The following is an 18,761-nucleotide window of genomic DNA, read 5'->3' as shown; positions in this document are numbered from 1 at the left end:
AAAATCCAAGGGAGCTGAATTTACAGCAGCCAGGATGGAGAGACCAGGGTTCACTACTGCAACCTAACATGAAAGCACAGAACACTGATTGGGATAAAAAAATATATATTCTCATAAGAATTCAAATTACACATTACATTGAGTCCCTGGCCACAGTACACATCCTGCAATAAACCCACTAAGGCAGAATACCAGTAATGCCATAGGAACACAAGAAACACTGACACCATAGATATATTCAAGAAGTGGGATGTCTTGCAATGCTGCCAGAACTTTTAAGATTGGCTTCCACAGTTATAATGTAATGTTATAGATGTTCTATTGGTATTTCTTGTGCATATCAATTGAGAAAACAGAGGTTTCCCTTTTCTGGCAAGTCAAAGCTGAAATACTATTTCTGATACTGATGACTGGAAATGATGAAGCTACATATATGTGGTGCTGTATTTTCTGTAAGCTGATGGCACCCATTGATGTGTTGGTAATTTATCTAATAAAACAAGCCATCAGTTCAAAATACTTGTCTTTACTAAGTCACCATTTATAATAAAGCATTTCTCTGTATCTTCACGAAAAAAATAAGGTAAGAAATACCTGTATATACAACCTCTCATGTTTGTGTGCTTTCAAGTATATCTTGGCTCTCATGAGTAAAATTCAAGCAGTGCTTTCAGGATTAAAGCAACTGAAATCAAACTCTTCAAGTCTTAAGATCTGTCTTAAAATTTTATATCCTCTGGACTATAGTCCTTCTCAGGAGTTTTGGAAGCATACACCACAAACAATGTAAATATATGAAATCCATTCAAATCTACATCAGAAGATAATTTTTCATGTTTCTTATCTTCCATTCAAACTGAATGACTCCCTTCTGTTTGCATTTCCTGGCAACAGTTGCATTAACAAAAATGTATATTTTACTACAAGACTGATGTTTCTTTTGGTCCCTTTCAATTTAATTTAATAGGTAGAAGAAAGGATTAGAGATGGCATTGTAAGAACAGCCAGACAGGTCCTCTCTACTCTAATGGCTCAGGTTGCCTGATATGAAGGTTTTTATTCTAAACAGTGGAAATAAAGAAGTGCTGCTTTTTAGATCTCTATATTATGCAGGATTTTTTTCAGAATTTCTAGCAATGGGATTTCATTTAAATGCTATTTCCTCTATTACACTAGCATAGCAGCCTCTCTAAATGCCCCCTTTTTTTTTCTTTTTGCAGAATGGTCTGCCTTCAGAACAAAACCCCTATGTCTTTAATGGTGATTTTGTCGACAGAGGGAAAAATTCTATGGAAATACTTATAATCCTATTTGCATTTCTTCTTATCTATCCCAATGATTTACACTTGAATAGAGGAAACCATGAAGACTACATCATGAACCTGAGGTAGATTTTGGGGGTGGGGCAGGTAATATCTGGCCTGTCACTAGAAATATTTGAGCATTTGAATGCTACTTTAACCACTGTGACACCCTAAAACTGAAATAATGTTTTATTAAGTAATCAGGTGGAGCTTGGCCTTTTCAGCATATGTGTGGGAAAAGAACATACTTGCTACACACAGACATTTGAATGGCAGTCATGTCCTGTCTTTGATCTAATCATAATCCATTGAAGTCAGAGGGCTTAGTGCAGCTTCCAGAGTATCAAAATTGGGGAAGGATGGATGAAAGGATGATGTTTTAGTTAAAGCACATTAAAGCACATTAGTTAAAGCACATTAAAGAACATATTTCAGTTAACTTTGAACTAAGATTTCAGGTCTCTAATACAAGGGGCAGGTAAGAAGAAAAGGGCAACAGTCAATGGGATACAAGTGAGGAGGGGCAAGGGGAGGGGAAAACCAGGAAGAGGCTGCTAACACTGATGGGGGAAAAGGGGAGCACCGTGTAGTGATAGGATACAAATCATGTGTACAGTGCAAATTACCAAACACCCAGTGCAAATAACTAAATAACTATTCAGTGCAATAAAACACCCTCTACTCAGAGGAGCTTCACCAGTTGGAGGTGTCAGTGCAGGAAAGCTGATGCTGTTTTCTAACACAGACATTTGCACTCAGCTGTGCAGTGCAGCCAAGGGAGTGAGCACAGCCAGTGGCTCTGGCTGTAGTTAAAGTGTGACTTGGAGACAAAAAGTGTCTCCGAAATGTGAGAACTCCTCAGTCCTACTCCCTACAATTCTAAACTGCCCCAGAAAGCCTTTGGTTGACTACCTGCTGTAGCCCTTGGATCATTTGATGTGGCACACAGAATGTATTGCTGTTTTAACACAGGCCTCTGTGTTAGCACCTGGGTCAGAGGCCCATAGGCAAGTCCTACTAAAGATCCACAAAAGGGAATCAGTTTCCCATGACAGTTACTTTTTCAGCACATAATTGAAAACACTCCAAAAAGCAACATAAACCAAGATCAGTTACTTAATCTACAAGGTAGGAAAATTCCTCCCCAAAATAGCAAAAAAATATTAACTAAGTCTGTGATGGTATGGAGCGCACAGATGTGTCTTTGCTGTGCGTTTTGATTAGCAGTGCTGCACATTGGTAAATTTGAAAGCTGAGTATTGTGAAAATGCCCCTTGATGAAGGATATCTTGGTGTTAAAAGAATTAGGTATCAAAATCCTTGTCCCTTTTGGGGGAAAAGACATGACAGTTGGATGAAGCTCTGAGCAATCTGGTCTGGTGGAAAGTGTCCCTTGCCCATGGCAGAGGGTTGGAATGAGATGATCTTTAAGGCCCCTTCCAACCCAAACCATTCTGTGATATGATTCCATGAATATATGATATTTAAGACAAAAGTTCTCTGAAGGTTTTGTGGGAATTTTTGCCCATCATCAGTTCCTTTGGAATTTCTCTCTGGTATCTAAAAGGTAGAGCTGGCAAAAAGACCTCTTAATAATTACTAGGCCGGATTCTGTTCCCAACCTCTGTTCCACACAAGAAATAAGTTTAACTCAATCTCAAGACAGAGTGGAGGAAAGCAAATTTCAGCTGAGGTGAGATGGAATGGCAGATGAGAAAGGGGGCTAGAAAACTCCAGTAAAACACCATAGCACAGGAAACCATGCAGAAGGGGCATACTGAAAACCAGTTCATGATGCTGTCCTGTTTTCAGATATGGATTCACAAAAGAAGTTTCAAAGAAGTACAAGGTAAGATTCCTCCTCCTTCCTCTATATTTTTTTTGTAGTCTTGCTCATGTAAAATGAAAGCTGTGTAAACAAGAAAAAGTCATACACTATTTAGGTGTAGCAGAGCATTACTTTAGTGATGTAGATGAAATTATTTTGGCCTATCAGTGGAATAACTAACAAAACAATTTTAAGTGCTTGTCTATTAAAAGAGAGATCTATGGGATTAAATAAGTACCATCCATAAGAACAATCAAGAGCACAAAAAAAGAGGCGAACATAAAAGAAAAAACTAAACACTACAGAGACAATCAAATGGCCCTAAAGTAAATGTCAGAACATGTTTGTCAGGGTTGCACTTCAGGATATCACCTGAACAAAACTGATCATATAAACTGTAGCAGGCACTTCAGCAAAATCTTGAACTTAGAGGCAACAGAATCTGCCAGAAATAGAATCTAATGTAAGAGTATATTTTACAGGACCATTGGAAACAGATTTTGAGTCTTCTGCGAGATGTTTTTAGCTGGCTTCCCCTTGCCACTATAATTGATAGCAAAGTTCTTATCCTACATGGGGGGATTTCAGACACCACAGATTTGGATTTCCTGAATGCACTTGAGAGAAATAAGGTAAGAGATCATATTCATGTGAGGGTAATTTTGTTTTCTTTTAAAAATTTTGTGGTATGAATGCTAGGATCAGGTCATTTGCATTAGGAAAGGAAATGGCAGCAGTATACGGCATGTAAGAAAAATAATAGTCCAATTTTTCTTCAAAATCAGGGCTTAGGAAGGCAGGTTGCAGTAGGTGTTGAGAGCCAGTTGTCTGGCTCTCCACATAATATGGGTCTTTTGACCTTAAAATAGCTAAAGCCACTTTAGATGCCTCCTCCTGCAATGATGACATATTAGCCAGAAAGTATGAAAACTACTTGATTCTTGGACATTTCCTTCAAACACTTCTAGAAATCAATTCAGCCACATATTTCCAGCACTGCCTTTTTTCCTGGGGCTGTGCTTCTGCCATCTGTTGTGTGGGGGAAGTTCTCCACCTGTGAGGCACTCCCTTGGCAGCAGCTGAACATTGTACATGTGGGAGAGCCTTTCCAGAAGGATCAAAATTCAAGAACCTTGATAAAACAGAATCCACTGCTTTTCAGGGATTTAGAAGCCAAAAATGTTCATGTTTTATTTTCTGAAATTATGAGCAAACACAGACCCTTCAAATCAGCTGAAAATGGTGGGGGATTTGGTCTCAATTTGAACCACTAAATCAAGATGTCTGCTTGTGATCAGGGTGCTGAGACTCCTTATAGTCAATGGAGATCCAGGAGATTTGGTGGAGATCATTACTTAGGCACATGTCTCCAGTGCTATTCAAGGAAGTGCCCCATTGGCTAGGGATGTCCCCTTTGGCCTTAGCCTGCCTCTGAAGAAAGTCTTCTCTGTAGGTCCCCTCCGCCAGTCCCCTTTTAGGCCAGATTTGTGTCTGCCCCCCTCACACTAATTCACAGCCATACTGGAGCATCTCAGATGGCGTAGGAGACCAATGTTTGAGCAACTTAATGTACCCTGGCATCAATGTCTGTGAAATCTAGAGCTGTTTTTGTCATCCTCATATTTTCTAAAGCAGAAATAAATGCTTTGCAGGACAGTCAGTTGTGTCTCTTTTTTAAAGATATGAAAAAAGGCATGAATACTTCTGATCATTGGAGTCTAGGCTCCATTGGCTGCACCACTGTGCCCTAAAACTGGGTGCCTAACTACAGATAGAGGTGTCCTAACCATCAGTTGAGTTCTGCTCATACTTTCACCAGGGCTCAGCTCTGCATGTTTCTGTGAAATGCAGTATCTGTGAGATGCAGAATTAACAGGTCAAAGTAGCTGCCACAGGAGAGTGTTGCTAATGAGACATGTGTGGGCCACAACCCAGGGCAGTGTCAGTCTAGGCCAAGTGATGTATTTAAATTGGTACAGCTGGCAGCTGACAGGTTTCAAATACTAGTCAGTGCACTGGTGAATAACCCTGTGTTGTGCATTTGTTTTGAATTAGTCCTTTTCTTTGTTAGAGAGTAAAATCCAGGGGTCTGCTGACTGTATATGTTTTATTGGTGGGGGTGTTTTTTTTTTGTTTGGGATTTTTTGTTTTGCTTTGGGTTTTTTGGGTTGGTTGGTTGGTTTGGTTTTGGGGTTTATTTTGGCTTTGTTCTAGAAATAACCTACTATGAGAGAATTTCAAATGAGAAGACATTCCCTGGAGAGAAACCATGTTAATGATCATTTGTGGAACCATAGTGCAGCACTCCAGAAAAGCAAACGCCCATGCATGTTTGAGGGGTTTGATTTAACAGTATCATGTGGTGTAATATTCCATCAGTTTCACTACTGTCTTCCTGATACTCCATTTAATTTAGCCAAATTAATCTAACAGCATGGTACTGTGTCAGAGCAGAAGTGAATGGAGTTTCACCTTCCATTCAATATGAATGTATATTCCAGGGAAGCTGTGCACTGAAGTGTCTTCCCTGAGCCTAGGTCCTACTTGCTGTATAGTGAGACCCTAAGATTTACTGTGTTTGGAATGAGTGTGTGTGTCTGGATAAAAATATGAAAGGAGCTCTGAAGAGCGTGGTTTCTGATAGGTATAAAGCAAAATTTCTGCAAGTGCCAAATACCTGCAGCTTCTCCCAAACCTGTGAAATCACAACATTATGGGAGTTAACATTAGTTGAACCCTCAAGGAGTTCTCCTGAGTACAGGAAACATGAGCTGATGTGCCTTGCAGCCAACTTCTCTGTATCAACTTTTGTTGTTGTGAACTTTTTTTTTTTTAAGTTGAAATCTTTGATGCGGCCACCAAAGTCAGTGAGAAACAGACAGGACCAAGTGAAGAAGATAATTCCCACGACCAAACTCAGTAAACACATTGCCAACCAGCATGTTGCAGGGAAGACACAGCACATCTCTTCATCGGGCTTCACTGAGACTTCAGGTTCAAATTTGCCTCCAGACCCCGCCCTGAAGGAATGGAAACAAGTAGGTGAAACCAAAAACTCTCTGATACCAAACCCCTCCCGCACAAACTCAGCCGGTGTTCTGTTCCAGCAGTGTGTTCATGCGTCTGAGTGAACTGCCTCTCAACAGGAAAACAGTCATTCTAAGGAATATATTAGATACCTATTAGCTTTTTTTGATGCTTTTTGTAGACCTGGTAATAAAAGCTAAAAAGGGATTTTATCCCTTACAAGTAAAATTCACCCAATATTTTCTTTTCATAGCCGTTAGGAGGAGGAAACTGTTCAGTAGGAAATGGGTTTGCCTGCCCTCATGTGGTTGGATCTGTTTGTACAAAATTTGTTGTTGGTTGAAACGGGTCAGACTGCAATTGTTGGTGAGATAAAGCACCTTTTTTTGGCTGTGCTTTTGGCAGTTGAATGCTGATATAGCCCAAAAAAACCCACCCAGCTCCTGAGACATACAGGCAGATTACTCAGAAGTGGGAAGTTTTTGTCCTTTGGCTGTTCATTTCATCTTGAATATCAGAGCAAATATAGAGCTTTTGTTATACTGTAATTTAATAAATTGTGACAATATGGAAAGCTTAATTTTTCTGAAAATCTGATTTCCCAAGATACCTATCTGACCTACAAACTAACATAATAAGCACAAGCAAGGCTCCCCTTTCTCCCCAAATCTGGCACTCCCCCAGCTAATCAAGCATCCACTAAGCCATGCTCACAAACGTGAAGTGCAATGTGTTAGTACAAACCTTGCCCAAAAAAGTTTCAACAAGCACATTTTGAATAATGTTTGCTACTGACTAGAATGAAACCATGATAATTCATCTTCGTGTCTGAACCCTGCTAAAATACTAATATGTAAAATGTCAGTTTGAAATATGAGCTAACTGAAGACAACAAAGCCAAAGGCAACTCTTTTCATGTTTAGAGCAGGTACTCCCAAGGTAAAACCACTGACCAATGTGGTTGTCCAGTCTGTGCTGGGAAATAGAAATTGCCTGTCCTACTGACCTGTGAAGAAGGCAGCTTTTCTTCTCTTTGAATTAGCCCAGGTAAAGTTTCTGGTGCCCCTGCCCAAATCTGAAAACCTCAGCTGTGAAAGGAGGTACATTGCTGAAATGATATTTCTCCTGAAACAAAAAAGTTAATCTAAAATCTAGATAATGTTTCTTAAAAAGTGGAACAAAAGTCCCAGCCCAAAAGAATGTACTCCTGAAAGGAAGGAAAAACCTCAAGACCTTTGTGTTTTCTCCCTGTACTGTGGGGCTTTTGCTGTGGCCACGACTTTAGACAGCCATACCCTGTTAGTCTTCCCCTACTATCAGTCCTCACTTGCTTGAGTTTGCTATTTATAGATCCTTGACATTCTGTGGAGTGATCCAAGGAGCCAAAATGGCTGTACACCAAACAAGTGTCGAGGAGGAGGCTGTTACTTTGGTCCTGATGTCACTGCCAAGCTGTTTGAGAGATATAATCTGAAGATGCTCATCAGGTCTCATGAATTTAAGCCAGAAGGTTATGAGATCAGTCATGATGGGAAGGTAAGATGCTTCCATGTAAAGTAGAATACTCCTGTGAATTTCACAGGAACATCCACAGTAGGTTTTTCTCCAAAATTTATTTTAAAAAAAGACAGTCACTTTGTTAAACTGGGTTTGGGGAAATTTGTCCTAGATAGATGTTACCACAAATTACTGAGTTCCGAGTAACAAAATTCTTTACATCTTTAGGGAGTGAAGACCAATTTATTACTTACATGAAAACAAATGGACACCAACAAAATCCCCAACATTAGTTGTGTGTAAATACAGTTCAAGACATGCTCTAAGTCTCTAGAAGCCTTTAACTTACTGATTTCTCTTCTGGTCCTGCTTTCTACCATGCTGCATTGGGAGGCCAACAAGAATCCTGAAAATCAGGTCTCTCTTAGAATGAGGTTTCTCTTAAACAGCATGTTATATCTCACTGCTCTCTGAAGTTTGACAGGTCAAAAATAAAGGCCCAGAGCTCTGACTCATTCACCAAAAGCAATTTGGTGAATGACAGAGTTTTATATATGTAGACACATAATTTTGTAACCTGGAATTTTTTCTCAGATCACTTTCAGAAATAAGTGTCCAGAAGAGCTGTTCAGGCCAATCCAGTTTCTGTGTTTCCTATGTCAGGTTATCACCATATTCTCTGCCTCTAACTATTATGAAGAGGGCAGTAACCGGGGCGCTTACATCAAGCTGAATCCCGAGCTGACCCCGCGCTTTGTGCAGTACCAGGTCAGCAAGCTCACGCGCAGGCAGAATCTCCAGGAGAGGTAAAGCTCTGTGTTGCATGCAGTGAGCATGGACTCACCTCACAGTAACTGTACCTGCCACCAATTTAGAGCTTCACTGAATAACTGAATAGGCATCCATTTTCCTTGATTCTCACTGGTTTTCTGTTTTACAATTTAAAAATTAATACAGTAGACAAAACATGTTCTGGCTGCTTAACTTGGTTTCCTGAGAAAATTTCCCAGAGGTAATTAGGTGAGGTAAGCAGTTAGAACAGACAATTGTCAGGGACTCATAAATGGCCTGCACCTGTCTGCTTTAAGGCTGCAGTGTTAATCTGGACAAATCCTGTTATGACTTGAGTCTCATAAGTTTATCATGACAGCTTTGCCATGCCTAGTAGTGTGGTCAGATTACTAAAGGAAAGCAGCTTAGAATTACCTGCATAAACTCAATTATCTCATAAACTCAGTTTATTCTTATGGAGCATTGTTGGTTTTGTTTCGTTTGGGGTTTCCCCCTGCTGAATGCTGTGTGTTTTGGGTCATCCTGCTTAAACATGCTAGACCCTAAACATACTTGGTAAAGGATGTAAGAATTTTGTAAGGAGTGTTGAAAAGTATAACATGCAAGAGGAGTTTAATCCTTTAATAATCTGCTATTTTTTTCTTCCTAGGGTAGGTACAATTGAATCATCTGCCTTAAAGTCCTTACGAGAGAAGATTTATGCACACAGGTCTGAACTGATCAGTGCTTTTGCACAATACGACCTCAATGGCACAGGTACTACTCCCTCTCTGTCCAGTTGCCACCATGAGGAAAACAGCTTCCATGTGTGTGGGAGGCAGAGGGGACAAGCCCCATGGAGAGGAGTCCTGCCTGCCTGCCACTGTCAGGCTGAGGGCAGCAGAGGCTGGTTGACCTTGTTTTTCATGACCACAGAGGAGGGAAGGCGTTGGGAAGGGCTTAGCCCAAACAGCTTGAGGGGATGAAGCTTGAAGGAGGAAAAAGAAAACTGAAAGACATGGGCAAATAAAGAAATTATGTTTGCTGTTGGATAGCTTGGGCAGGCAAATCCAGTTCCAGAAGCTTAAAGGTCACCACCACCTTCATGTAGGAGTGTCTTCTCCTACATGGAATGGAAGGAATGTATCAGGGGTCTCAGGGAACTGGGGGGATGTGGAATGGGTCTCCTTTTGAGTCTGGGAGGTATCTGAGGAAAGGTGCCTGCCCATGTCTCCAGCAGACACACAGCCTGCCTCTGCCTCTAGCAGACACACATTCACCTCTCAGCTGAAGAAAAGTCACTGCTAAGTTAATAGATGAACCTTTTATGCAGAAGCAAGAAGTTGATTTCTGCCACAAATACAAGTTTTCCTTGTGATGGCTTCTCACTTGACAGTGCCCTTACAAGGGCACTCAATAACATGATGTTGTTTCTTTGGCCACTGAACAGCTGTTTCACATATGTCTGTGTGGTTGAGTTTTCAGCCACATGTCACTCTAACTGCAGCTCAGCTGAAACCTGAAGTACTCTTCATGGCATAATCTGGCTTTCTCAAAATGTGTTAAAACATGCTGAACATCATAACAGCATCACAACTTCGTGGCTGGAAGGGACCTGTGGAAATGCCTAGTCCAATCCCACTGCTTCTTTGCTGTGAGGGTTTTTATCCCAGGGTTCAGAGAAAATCCTTGTGTTTTGTAACCCTTTGTGCTGGTGACTGATGTGGGCTGTGTTCTGTACTTTTAACCATGACCTGACCCCTTCTGGCAGGCAGGATTTCTGTCAACGACTGGGCTGCAGCGATGGAGTCTGTCCTACAGCTGGAACTGCCCTGGAGGATGCTGCGGTCTCAGCTAGCACAGATGAACCCAGATGGAGAAGTTGACTTCATATCTTGTTTTTATGATTTGAAAATGGGTCAACCTATAAAAGAGGTAAAGAGGAAAACACCTCCTTGCAATTCTTGGAGGAACAACTTTGGGTGCAAATTGAAGCACAAGACAGTTGTTTGGCCCAACAAATAGACATCCACAGCTGAACTAGTTGCTGAGCTTCCTTTTATAGTCACTGGAGGAAAATGAGCACTGCTAGGGTACGAATCATCATTCCCTGCTAAGGTAGATGCTTAAAATAGGTTGGATGAATCACATGCTAGAACTGCTTCTTACTTTCTCTTGGCTCTCGAGGGCGTTTAGATAACGGAGCTGAGGAGATGTGACAAATCCTGCCCAGAGCACTCAACCCTCGCTCTTTGAAATGAGCATTTCAAACAAGCTCCAGAGGCAGTTCAGGCCCCTCTGGGAGTCACATTTATAGATGGACTTTTAGATGTATATTGTGGTATCTGAGGTCACTTCTACAGAGCCCAGTTGTTACCAAATGCTGCACAGTGCTTTGGAACAGAGGTATCACCATAATTTTCCTAAACAGCAGGATCCATTCACATCTGTGCAGTGAGTGCTTTGTATGATGTATGGTCTACACCATCTTCCCTAGATTAACCAAGATTATTTCCACAAATAACTACTGCAGGTAGGAGATGTGAAGGGCTCCTTTCCCCCTTGCCCTACCATCTGAAAGTGATGGGTTTCGTCTGATTATTCCTCAGGGTAAGACACAAAAGTGTCATTCCAGAGAACTCAAGCATAAAGATTTTGTTTTTTACATTTGACAAGTTAAACTGGGAAAATGGAAATTGCATAGTAGATATTCTGTTGGTTAAATTAACTCAAACCAAGGTCTGAATAGCTTCTTGTCTGTGATTTCAAAATCAGGCTCAGCCAGCTTTGGCAGAAACACTGTGCAGATACAGAAAGGATCTGGAGATCATCTTTAACATCATTGACAAAGATCACTCAGGTAAGTCCAGGTATCTTCACTGTGTCAGCTCTAGGGAGCCTATACCAGTTATCTTTCCCCCACTGTGTTTCCTCCTTAAGGCTTCTAAATATAGAGGAACCAGAGGTGATATCATTTCTCCAGTTTGGTGGAACCTACTTTAAGCAGTCAGGCTGCAGTCATATAAGGGACAGTGCACAGAGCCTAACAAGAAAAGGTTCTCACATACCCCAGCTCCAGTATTGGCTTCACTCTTTTGGGGGCTTTTTCTCCCTTCCACTCAAGTCTTACTCTTTACTGCTTTCTCAATTCCACTGTCAAAAGCATTCAATCATTACCTAAAGTAAAAATGTGCTTCAATAATGAAAGCACTAGCCCCAGCATGGCAGGCAGGTAACTTTCTTGCAGTGGAGTGCATGTGTGTGTTTATACAGGAAGGGAAAACAGCACTGTCAAAAGTAACCTCTTGTCTGTCTCCTTTAGGTTTGATTTCTCTTGAGGAATTCAGCCAGACATGGAGACTGTTCACTTCTCACCTGGGCATTGATATACAGGATGACTCCATTGACAAGTTAGTCCTCAGCATAGACTACAACAAAGATGGCCACATTGACTTCAATGAATTTTTAGAGGCCTTTCATGTTGTTCACAGACTTGAGAAAAAGGCAACCTCTTGAAAAGGCAGAACTTCTTGTGGGTTGTCTTGGAAGCTCAGCTTGCTGTCATTAGTCATAAAAGGGCTGCTTGATAGGGTCACAGTGCAAGCCTTTATTTAGCCCTTCCTGGATGATCTGTACCTGCTAATAATGGGATAGAGGAGATGAAAACCCACACTTACAGTATTACTGTGTCACTGCCACACACTGCCAGGACCTTACAATTCATCCCCTCCTCTTGGCATCTCCCCCATCAATCTAATCCCTGAACATTGCCAAGGTCATGCCTGCAGCTGTGTAGGGAGAGAGGCTTTGGTAAGTGTCTGCCAGCAGTCCTTAGCTGAGAGCTAATAACCACAAGGAACATATCAGAGCCACCCTGGTGATGGAACAGGCACGAGAGAGCTGGCTGTGGGGTGTCCATTGCAGGAGAGGAAAACAGGGAGGAAGCATCTGGTTAAAATGGATAGTTCTGCATTTAATCTTGCTCTTTGCATGATGCAGAAAAATTAAATTATTCCAGGTCAATCTCTTATCCTTCTAAAAGTTTACAGGCACAACTTAGAGGATCTTGGTTGAAAGATGTTTACACTTGCACTAGATTTCCTCTTGCCTCTGGTTACTTTTCACCATATTTGTTGGGATTTGGAGCTCTGAAACAATAATAACTGTTTCTGAGATGGAGCCAGGCTCTTCACAGTAGTGCTGAGCAGCAGGACAAGAGACAATGGGCAGAAACTGATGCACAGGAACAGAATGCCCAGAGAAGGTGTGGAGTCTCCCTCACTGGAGATATTCCAGAACCATCTGGATGTAGTCCTGTGCTCTGTGTTATGGGATGACCTGTCTGAGCAGGGAGGTTGGACCAGATGATTCATTGTGGTCTCTTCCAGCATGACCCATTCTGGGATTTGGTGATTCTGTGCTAACTCATGACCTTGATGAAGGCTAAATCCACAGCATGTTAATGCAACACATGATAGATCACAGAATAAAGCTTCAGCTTTCTGAGCAATGCCTAAGGGGGGTGTCTCTGCCTGTGTTTTGTAGCCTGCCCCAATCACCATAGAACACTCTTCCTGAAGATGAACTGGGTTTCTTAAAAGCAGAAATGAGTAAGAACACAAGAGTAAACATATTTTGATACTACCCAATCTAAATATTCTTGCACATGGTTAAACATAAATTCTTGACCAAGAAAAGGAAACTGAGAAATCTGAAATTGAGTTTTTGGGAGGCAGCAAGATTGAAGACCCTTGCACTCACATTCCTGTCTCCATTCCCTGACTGCAAGTCAATATTCCCATTCCTGCCAATACCACCCTGTCAGTTCCCAAGGGGGAGAAGTCAGGAGATCAGGACCTAATTCTCTTGCATCTTACACTCTGAAAGCAACATCAGGTCAGGAGCTTTTTGGCAACTGTATTACCTCATTCAGCCTCAATAAATCCAAAGCACATAAAGTGCTTTTTGGGTAGGAAAAAGTTCCAACCTAGTCCCTCTTTAAAATTTAATAGCTAAAGATGAGCTAAGTAAAGCAGCTCGGTTTCATTTAATAGAAGTGTTGAAAGTACAAAAAAAGCATCCTTCCAAGTTTATCATCCCAGAATGTAACAGCAGCCCCAGCTTAAGGCACTGCTGTCTCTCTTAAATCTTATTTTCTACTATTAAATACAGAACACTTCTCCAGAAGTATTTTGTAACTTGACAGATGAATGAACAAACATGTACACACTTATTTCTACTGCCTTGGAGGAGGGGAAAGAAAAATCTTTAATAGTACAAACAAAATTTACATTGAAACTTTAATGGTGTTGGTAATACACAATGTATATTTTTAGCATTCTGATCTATGCACTGTGATGATCAGTCCCACCTTATTCCAGTGGAGTTACAAAATGGCTCCACTTACAATGGGCAAACACCTCTGTGTGTGGTGGGATCTTGCTTCCCACTGTTGGCTTCCATGCAGTGGGTGTGAAGTGACAAGGTGGGACTGGACACTGCAGCTCCGGAGTCCCCCTTTGCCACCTGCCCCAGTAAAGAGGACAAAGCCAGGCTGTACAGTGAGACACAGGAGCTCTGAAGGATGGCTGGCAGCCTCCAGTGTGGATGTCCCCCACTAAGGACACATTCCTGAACCTGGCATGAAGAGGACTGGCCTCGAGGGACTACTTCCTGAGAGGGGATGCCAAGCTACAGTCGCAGCACAGCTTCACTCAGCAGGCAGTGAGAGCCTTTTGGGGATGCAGGACTGAGGTATGAGAGGAACTGAATCACTGAGCCAAACCAGAAAGCCTGTCCTGTCAGCTGCTGGTGGCACAAAGGGCCCCTGGCCCCTGACAGAAGGGGAGTGGCATGGGGAGTAACTGTGAAACATCTAACGCTGGGAATAAATGCCACTTGCGACTGAAACTGGGAGTGGGGAAAAAGCCCTGCTGCTTGTACTTAAATCCAAACTGTTTGAGCAGAAGCTCTTCTTCTATAACCCACATCCTCAATCCCTTCTTTTTAGTCATGATTCTGTGCAGCAGCCACTTAATATTCCAGATGTGAGTGGTCCTTTAAGCAGTGCCTGAATCAGCCTGCAGATGAGTGCCAAGCTCTCACCCTACAGCTACAGCTGCCACCACTGGCAGCATCTCTCTCCTGCTTTCTGGCCAACTCTGCTCCTACCTGCCAACCACTCCAAAAAGTGCCCAAGGTTGGACTTGGACTGTCTCAGTGAAGCTCTCACTTCACTCAAGGGCCTGGCTGCTGCCAGAGGGGGGACACATTCCTGCAGTGTCCCGTACCACATGGGGCAGGCCAGGTGTTTCACTACCCCACAGAAAGTGGCTGCCCCTTTGCAGGGCAGCCAAGGACTGTGTGGCTCACCTGCACCTTCCAGGAACAAGCAGGACTTTTCCTGAGAAAGGAGAGTACAATTAGCAGGAGAGAAGCCAGACAAACTTTGTACTCCACCCATTCAGCTTTCACAGTAACCTGTGGGACCAGCAGCTCAGGGAGATCAATGGCACTTTTGATCTGTTTAGTTTGACAAACCCACGTCCCTGTCAGCAGCAGGGGGAAGGCAATGGTGTGAGCAGGGGGGACACTGGCCTGGGGCCAGCATGTGGTGTGAGCTCTGAGCTGGACACAGGTCCTTATTCTGCCAGCTCCTGTGCAGCTGTGCCTGACCCTGCAAGTAACCTAAGTTTGCCTTCCACTGGCCTTGTGTTTGAGTACCACCCTTCACCACCAGACAGATACCTAAACTCTTCAAATTTGAAGAGTATAAATACTTTCCAATTGCCTGCATTCCATGAGGTAATTTATTGTGATCATCATGAATATACCATAACCTAGGTCATACTGTGAATTTGATGGTAAAGACACCAATGACACTCCCATTTAAAAACAAAGAAGTGTTAAGGGGTGTCTAGGTATGTTAGGCCATACATTTCATTGCTTTAGACTTCAATGTAGCTGCATGGAAAACATCAGCCTTCTTCTGAAAACAAATTCACACAGTAGGTTAAAAAAAATCAAATAGAAATCTGAGCAAAAAATCATCTTGCATCTCTCTCAATCTAGGATTCAAGAAGAAAAGCAAAAATAACTGCTACTACTTTTTGTATGATACCGGGTAAAATAAAAAAACATCACCTTGCTCTTGTTGTGCTTTTGCTCTGCACTGTCTGCTTAAACAAGACAAAGGATTTTACTTCCTTTCACTGGGAAAGAGCCAAGTGAGCTCTCACAATACATATAAAAAGTTAAAAAACCCACACCAAATAATAACAAAGGCAAACCCTTACAAAACAGGCACCACGCCAATAAAATAACTTCCACACCCAAGTGCTAATTGTACCTGAACTGTCACTTTATACTGGCCCCTGCACAGGCCCATGGTTCCCATGGTGGCTAACACAGGACTCCTGGTCCTCTGGACTACCAAACTCCTCTGGTCTCTGAAAAAACATTAAATCCCCTCACACTGAGGCCTCCTACACCTCCACTCTCTTGAGTCAGTTCCCAGGTGCTGCTATAGCAGCAGTGACTGTGTAGAGGGACAGCAGGCAGGCTGCCAGGCTTATATAGCTCAGAAAGTACTTATCTTTACAGGCCTATCTGCTCCTTTCACCTCTACCTGGCAAGACAGAATTGCTCTGATCCTTTCTGCTCATATGGCTGCAGTGCTACTGAGGGAGCCTGTCTGTGGCCATGGGATGCTGAAGCTACTGCCACTTTCCTAAGCTGTTAGCCAGATGCTGACATGTGGCTGGTGGCAAAGCCAGCAGCACAGGCACAAGGAAAACCACAGCCAGTGCCTGGGGTAAGGCAGGGTTTCCCTCTCCAGAGGCTGCCAAACTCTGTTTTCAGTTTAAATGGCCATGGAGTCATTTCCATGCAGGATGCACCTACTCCCTGCAGCACCTCAGAGCTTCCAGCTGACAGCATTAACCTGCGAACTGTCTGCAGGGCGACTTGCAGGCAGCCCAACCCCTAATTACATGAGACCAATGTGACTTCAAACTAAAAAGAAGAAAGAAAAAATGGCAAAGGAAATAAAAAAAAAGGAAAAAAGAAACACACAAAAACAAAGAGAAACATCAAAGCCTTCCATAAACTAATACTACACTGGAAAAGCCACAATTATGCCATTCTTAACTCTGAGGCTGTTTGTGAGGGAAATGATCAGGAGACTTGGAAAGGGCGCTCAAGTGGATGGGGTTTATCTTGCTCCATTCAGAGGAAAGGATTACAGGCATAAAAGTGTCACACTGGAGAAGCTAGAGTCTTGAGATTTTGCCTCCAAAGTCCTGGGGAAGCAGGGAAGGAAGCTATTCAGATTAAAGACAGATGCAGCTTCCTGACATAGGCTATCCTCCCAAATTAGTGGATATTGTAGGATGTTTGTCCCTGCTGGCATTAGCCCTGCACTGACTAGGTGCAAATGAGAAGAGAATCAGGATAAAAGTGTATTAGAAATATCACCACGTTATTTCAAGTTACTCTTACTCCTCTAATTTACATTTCCCTGGATGTTTCACACTTTGCATTAGTGATTCACAACGATGTACATTTACACACAGCAGGAGAAAAATTAATGAATTCCATCACTTCCCTTATTTGTGAGACTCTATGCCTGAGATGCAGTTCCCTTGTTTTATTATGCCTTTTGATCTCCACAGAGTAATCTGTTTTCCCCTTGGCAGAACTGTATAATTCTTGCTAATTTAATACGAATTACATTTATGCACTTTGGGCAGAATAAGCCTCACTATTTGTTATTTCTCACACACTCTCCTAAAACCAGGCCAAATTCCAGCTCCCTGTCCCCAGCAGCAGGTGTGCACAGAGCATCCCCAGCAGTGCCAAATGCTGAGTGAGTGCATGGCACACACACAGGCAGCAGCCAAGAGGGTTGTGACAGGGAACGGGGGAGGAAGAACCTCTGAGCCTTTCCTCCCATGTGAGGCTTCACTTACTGCATTGCACAGCCTGTGCTAGGCAGGAAATCGTGTAAATAAATTATTATGGCTTTTGTTAGGTAAGTCATGGTGCCATAGGCTCCGCTGGGAGCACTATCATAAAAAAAGTGGCAAATTCCTGTGGCTGCGTCTTTCTCCAAGATACTGCCAGTAGCTCCAAATGATTTCTGTAAAGACACAAGCAAAAATAGAGCAAGTTAGGCATGCATGCTTATTTATTGGGAAAAAACCCCACCACATTATGATTTTTGATTTGTGCTGAATACTGAAGGCAATTCTCTTTCCCCTCATGAAAACCCTAATCAGGATTACAATAGGACCCACATGACTTAGTTGGATCAGTGCAAGTAAATGAAGAACATATAACTTCATGGATTTTTGTCCTTTGGGGGGAATGGGTGGGATTACTCAAATATTGGTAATAGTAATGCCTTGATAAAGCAGGACTTCACTTCAATCTACCCTTGTACTTCAGAGCTTGTTAGCCACTGCAAATTTATTCCCTTTAAATCTCCCCTGATTCTTACATTAATTTTCCCAAATATATTTCCAGAAGATACTTAAGTGATTTGGTCTGCCTTTGTAGGAGGAAGAGCCAGGACAAAATCAAGTTCATCACACACATTAAAAAAAGAGCAGGGGATAATTTTGAAAGGGGGAGGTTTCCCCCCACTGCCCTTTGAGCTCACCAGCTCCTGCAGAAAGAGGTCATTGGCCATGTGCACGATTCTGTCCACGTGGATGATGCCCCCGATGCTGTTCACCTCGATGTCCGACAGGAACGTCAGGACCAGAATGGCCTCCACCAGCAGCTGCCTGTACTCGGGCTGGGGGACGTGGTTCAGCACCGACTCCACGTGCACTGCAAACTTGATTTCACACGGGGTCATCTGGCAAGTTTGAGTGGAAATGGAAAGACAAACTGACAAATCCAAAAGACTAGCTCCTCACCTCCTGCAAGCACTGGAACATATGCTCCTCTCTGCACATGGGGGCAGACTGACTGAAGCGAACAAAGTGTTTGTGCAGCTTTAGCACTTACAGAAAGTTTTCGTGTCGCTAGACCTGATTCTGCAAACAGTTACACAATGTCCAGAGCCTGCTCCAGCCCTGCACCCATCACACACATCTCACTTGCACTCAGTGCTGCTGAGGCTTAGCTGGCACATTAACTCTTTGCTCCTCAGGCTGTGATCTCACACACTCTGCCTTGCACATATCTTTCTGGCATTGCAGGTGAGTTGCAAAAGCAAACTTAGCACTGAGTTTTAAAAACAACCACCTGCTTAGAGGAGTGATTTTTAAATAACCCCTGCGCTTTGCCGTGCAGGAATATCACTATTGTGTTTGCAGAGCAGCTTA

The 18,761-nt window shown here is 42.6% G+C and overlaps 2 protein-coding genes across 4 annotated transcripts in view; one reads left to right on the top strand and one right to left on the bottom strand.

Annotated features, from left to right (window-relative positions):
* Positions 1–12,474, top strand: part of PPEF1 (protein phosphatase with EF-hand domain 1) — a 28,706-nt gene extending 16,232 nt beyond the window's left edge. Inside the window, exons 8-17 of the mRNA XM_030950921.1 lie at positions 1,221–1,387; positions 3,117–3,153; positions 3,615–3,764; positions 5,970–6,170; positions 7,510–7,695; positions 8,320–8,462; positions 9,098–9,204; positions 10,199–10,362; positions 11,203–11,287; positions 11,750–12,474. Coding sequence (XP_030806781.1) covers positions 1,221–1,387; positions 3,117–3,153; positions 3,615–3,764; positions 5,970–6,170; positions 7,510–7,695; positions 8,320–8,462; positions 9,098–9,204; positions 10,199–10,362; positions 11,203–11,287; positions 11,750–11,943 — 1,434 coding nt within the window. The 3' untranslated portion in view covers positions 11,944–12,474. The remainder of the gene's footprint in view (positions 1–1,220; positions 1,388–3,116; positions 3,154–3,614; positions 3,765–5,969; positions 6,171–7,509; positions 7,696–8,319; positions 8,463–9,097; positions 9,205–10,198; positions 10,363–11,202; positions 11,288–11,749) is intronic.
* Positions 12,475–13,710: 1,236 nt separating this feature from the next.
* The window catches only part of PHKA2 (phosphorylase kinase regulatory subunit alpha 2), a 43,410-nt gene continuing 38,359 nt past the window's right edge, over positions 13,711–18,761 (bottom strand). For all 3 annotated transcript variants that reach the window (XM_030946085.1, XM_030946060.1, XM_030946067.1), the window contains 2 exons: positions 18,089–18,289; positions 13,711–17,566 (listed from right to left, as the gene is read on the bottom strand). In XM_030946085.1, the coding sequence (XP_030801945.1) occupies positions 17,393–17,566; positions 18,089–18,289 (375 nt within the window). In that variant the 3' untranslated portion in view covers positions 13,711–17,392. The remainder of the gene's footprint in view (positions 17,567–18,088; positions 18,290–18,761) is intronic.

The sequence above is a fragment of the Camarhynchus parvulus genome, chromosome 1, assembly GCF_901933205.1.
Source record: "Camarhynchus parvulus chromosome 1, STF_HiC, whole genome shotgun sequence".
NCBI classification, from domain to species: domain Eukaryota; kingdom Metazoa; phylum Chordata; class Aves; order Passeriformes; family Thraupidae; genus Camarhynchus; species Camarhynchus parvulus.
The sequence above is the reverse complement of the archived record's forward strand: the minus strand, read 5'-3'. Positions and strand labels throughout refer to the sequence as shown.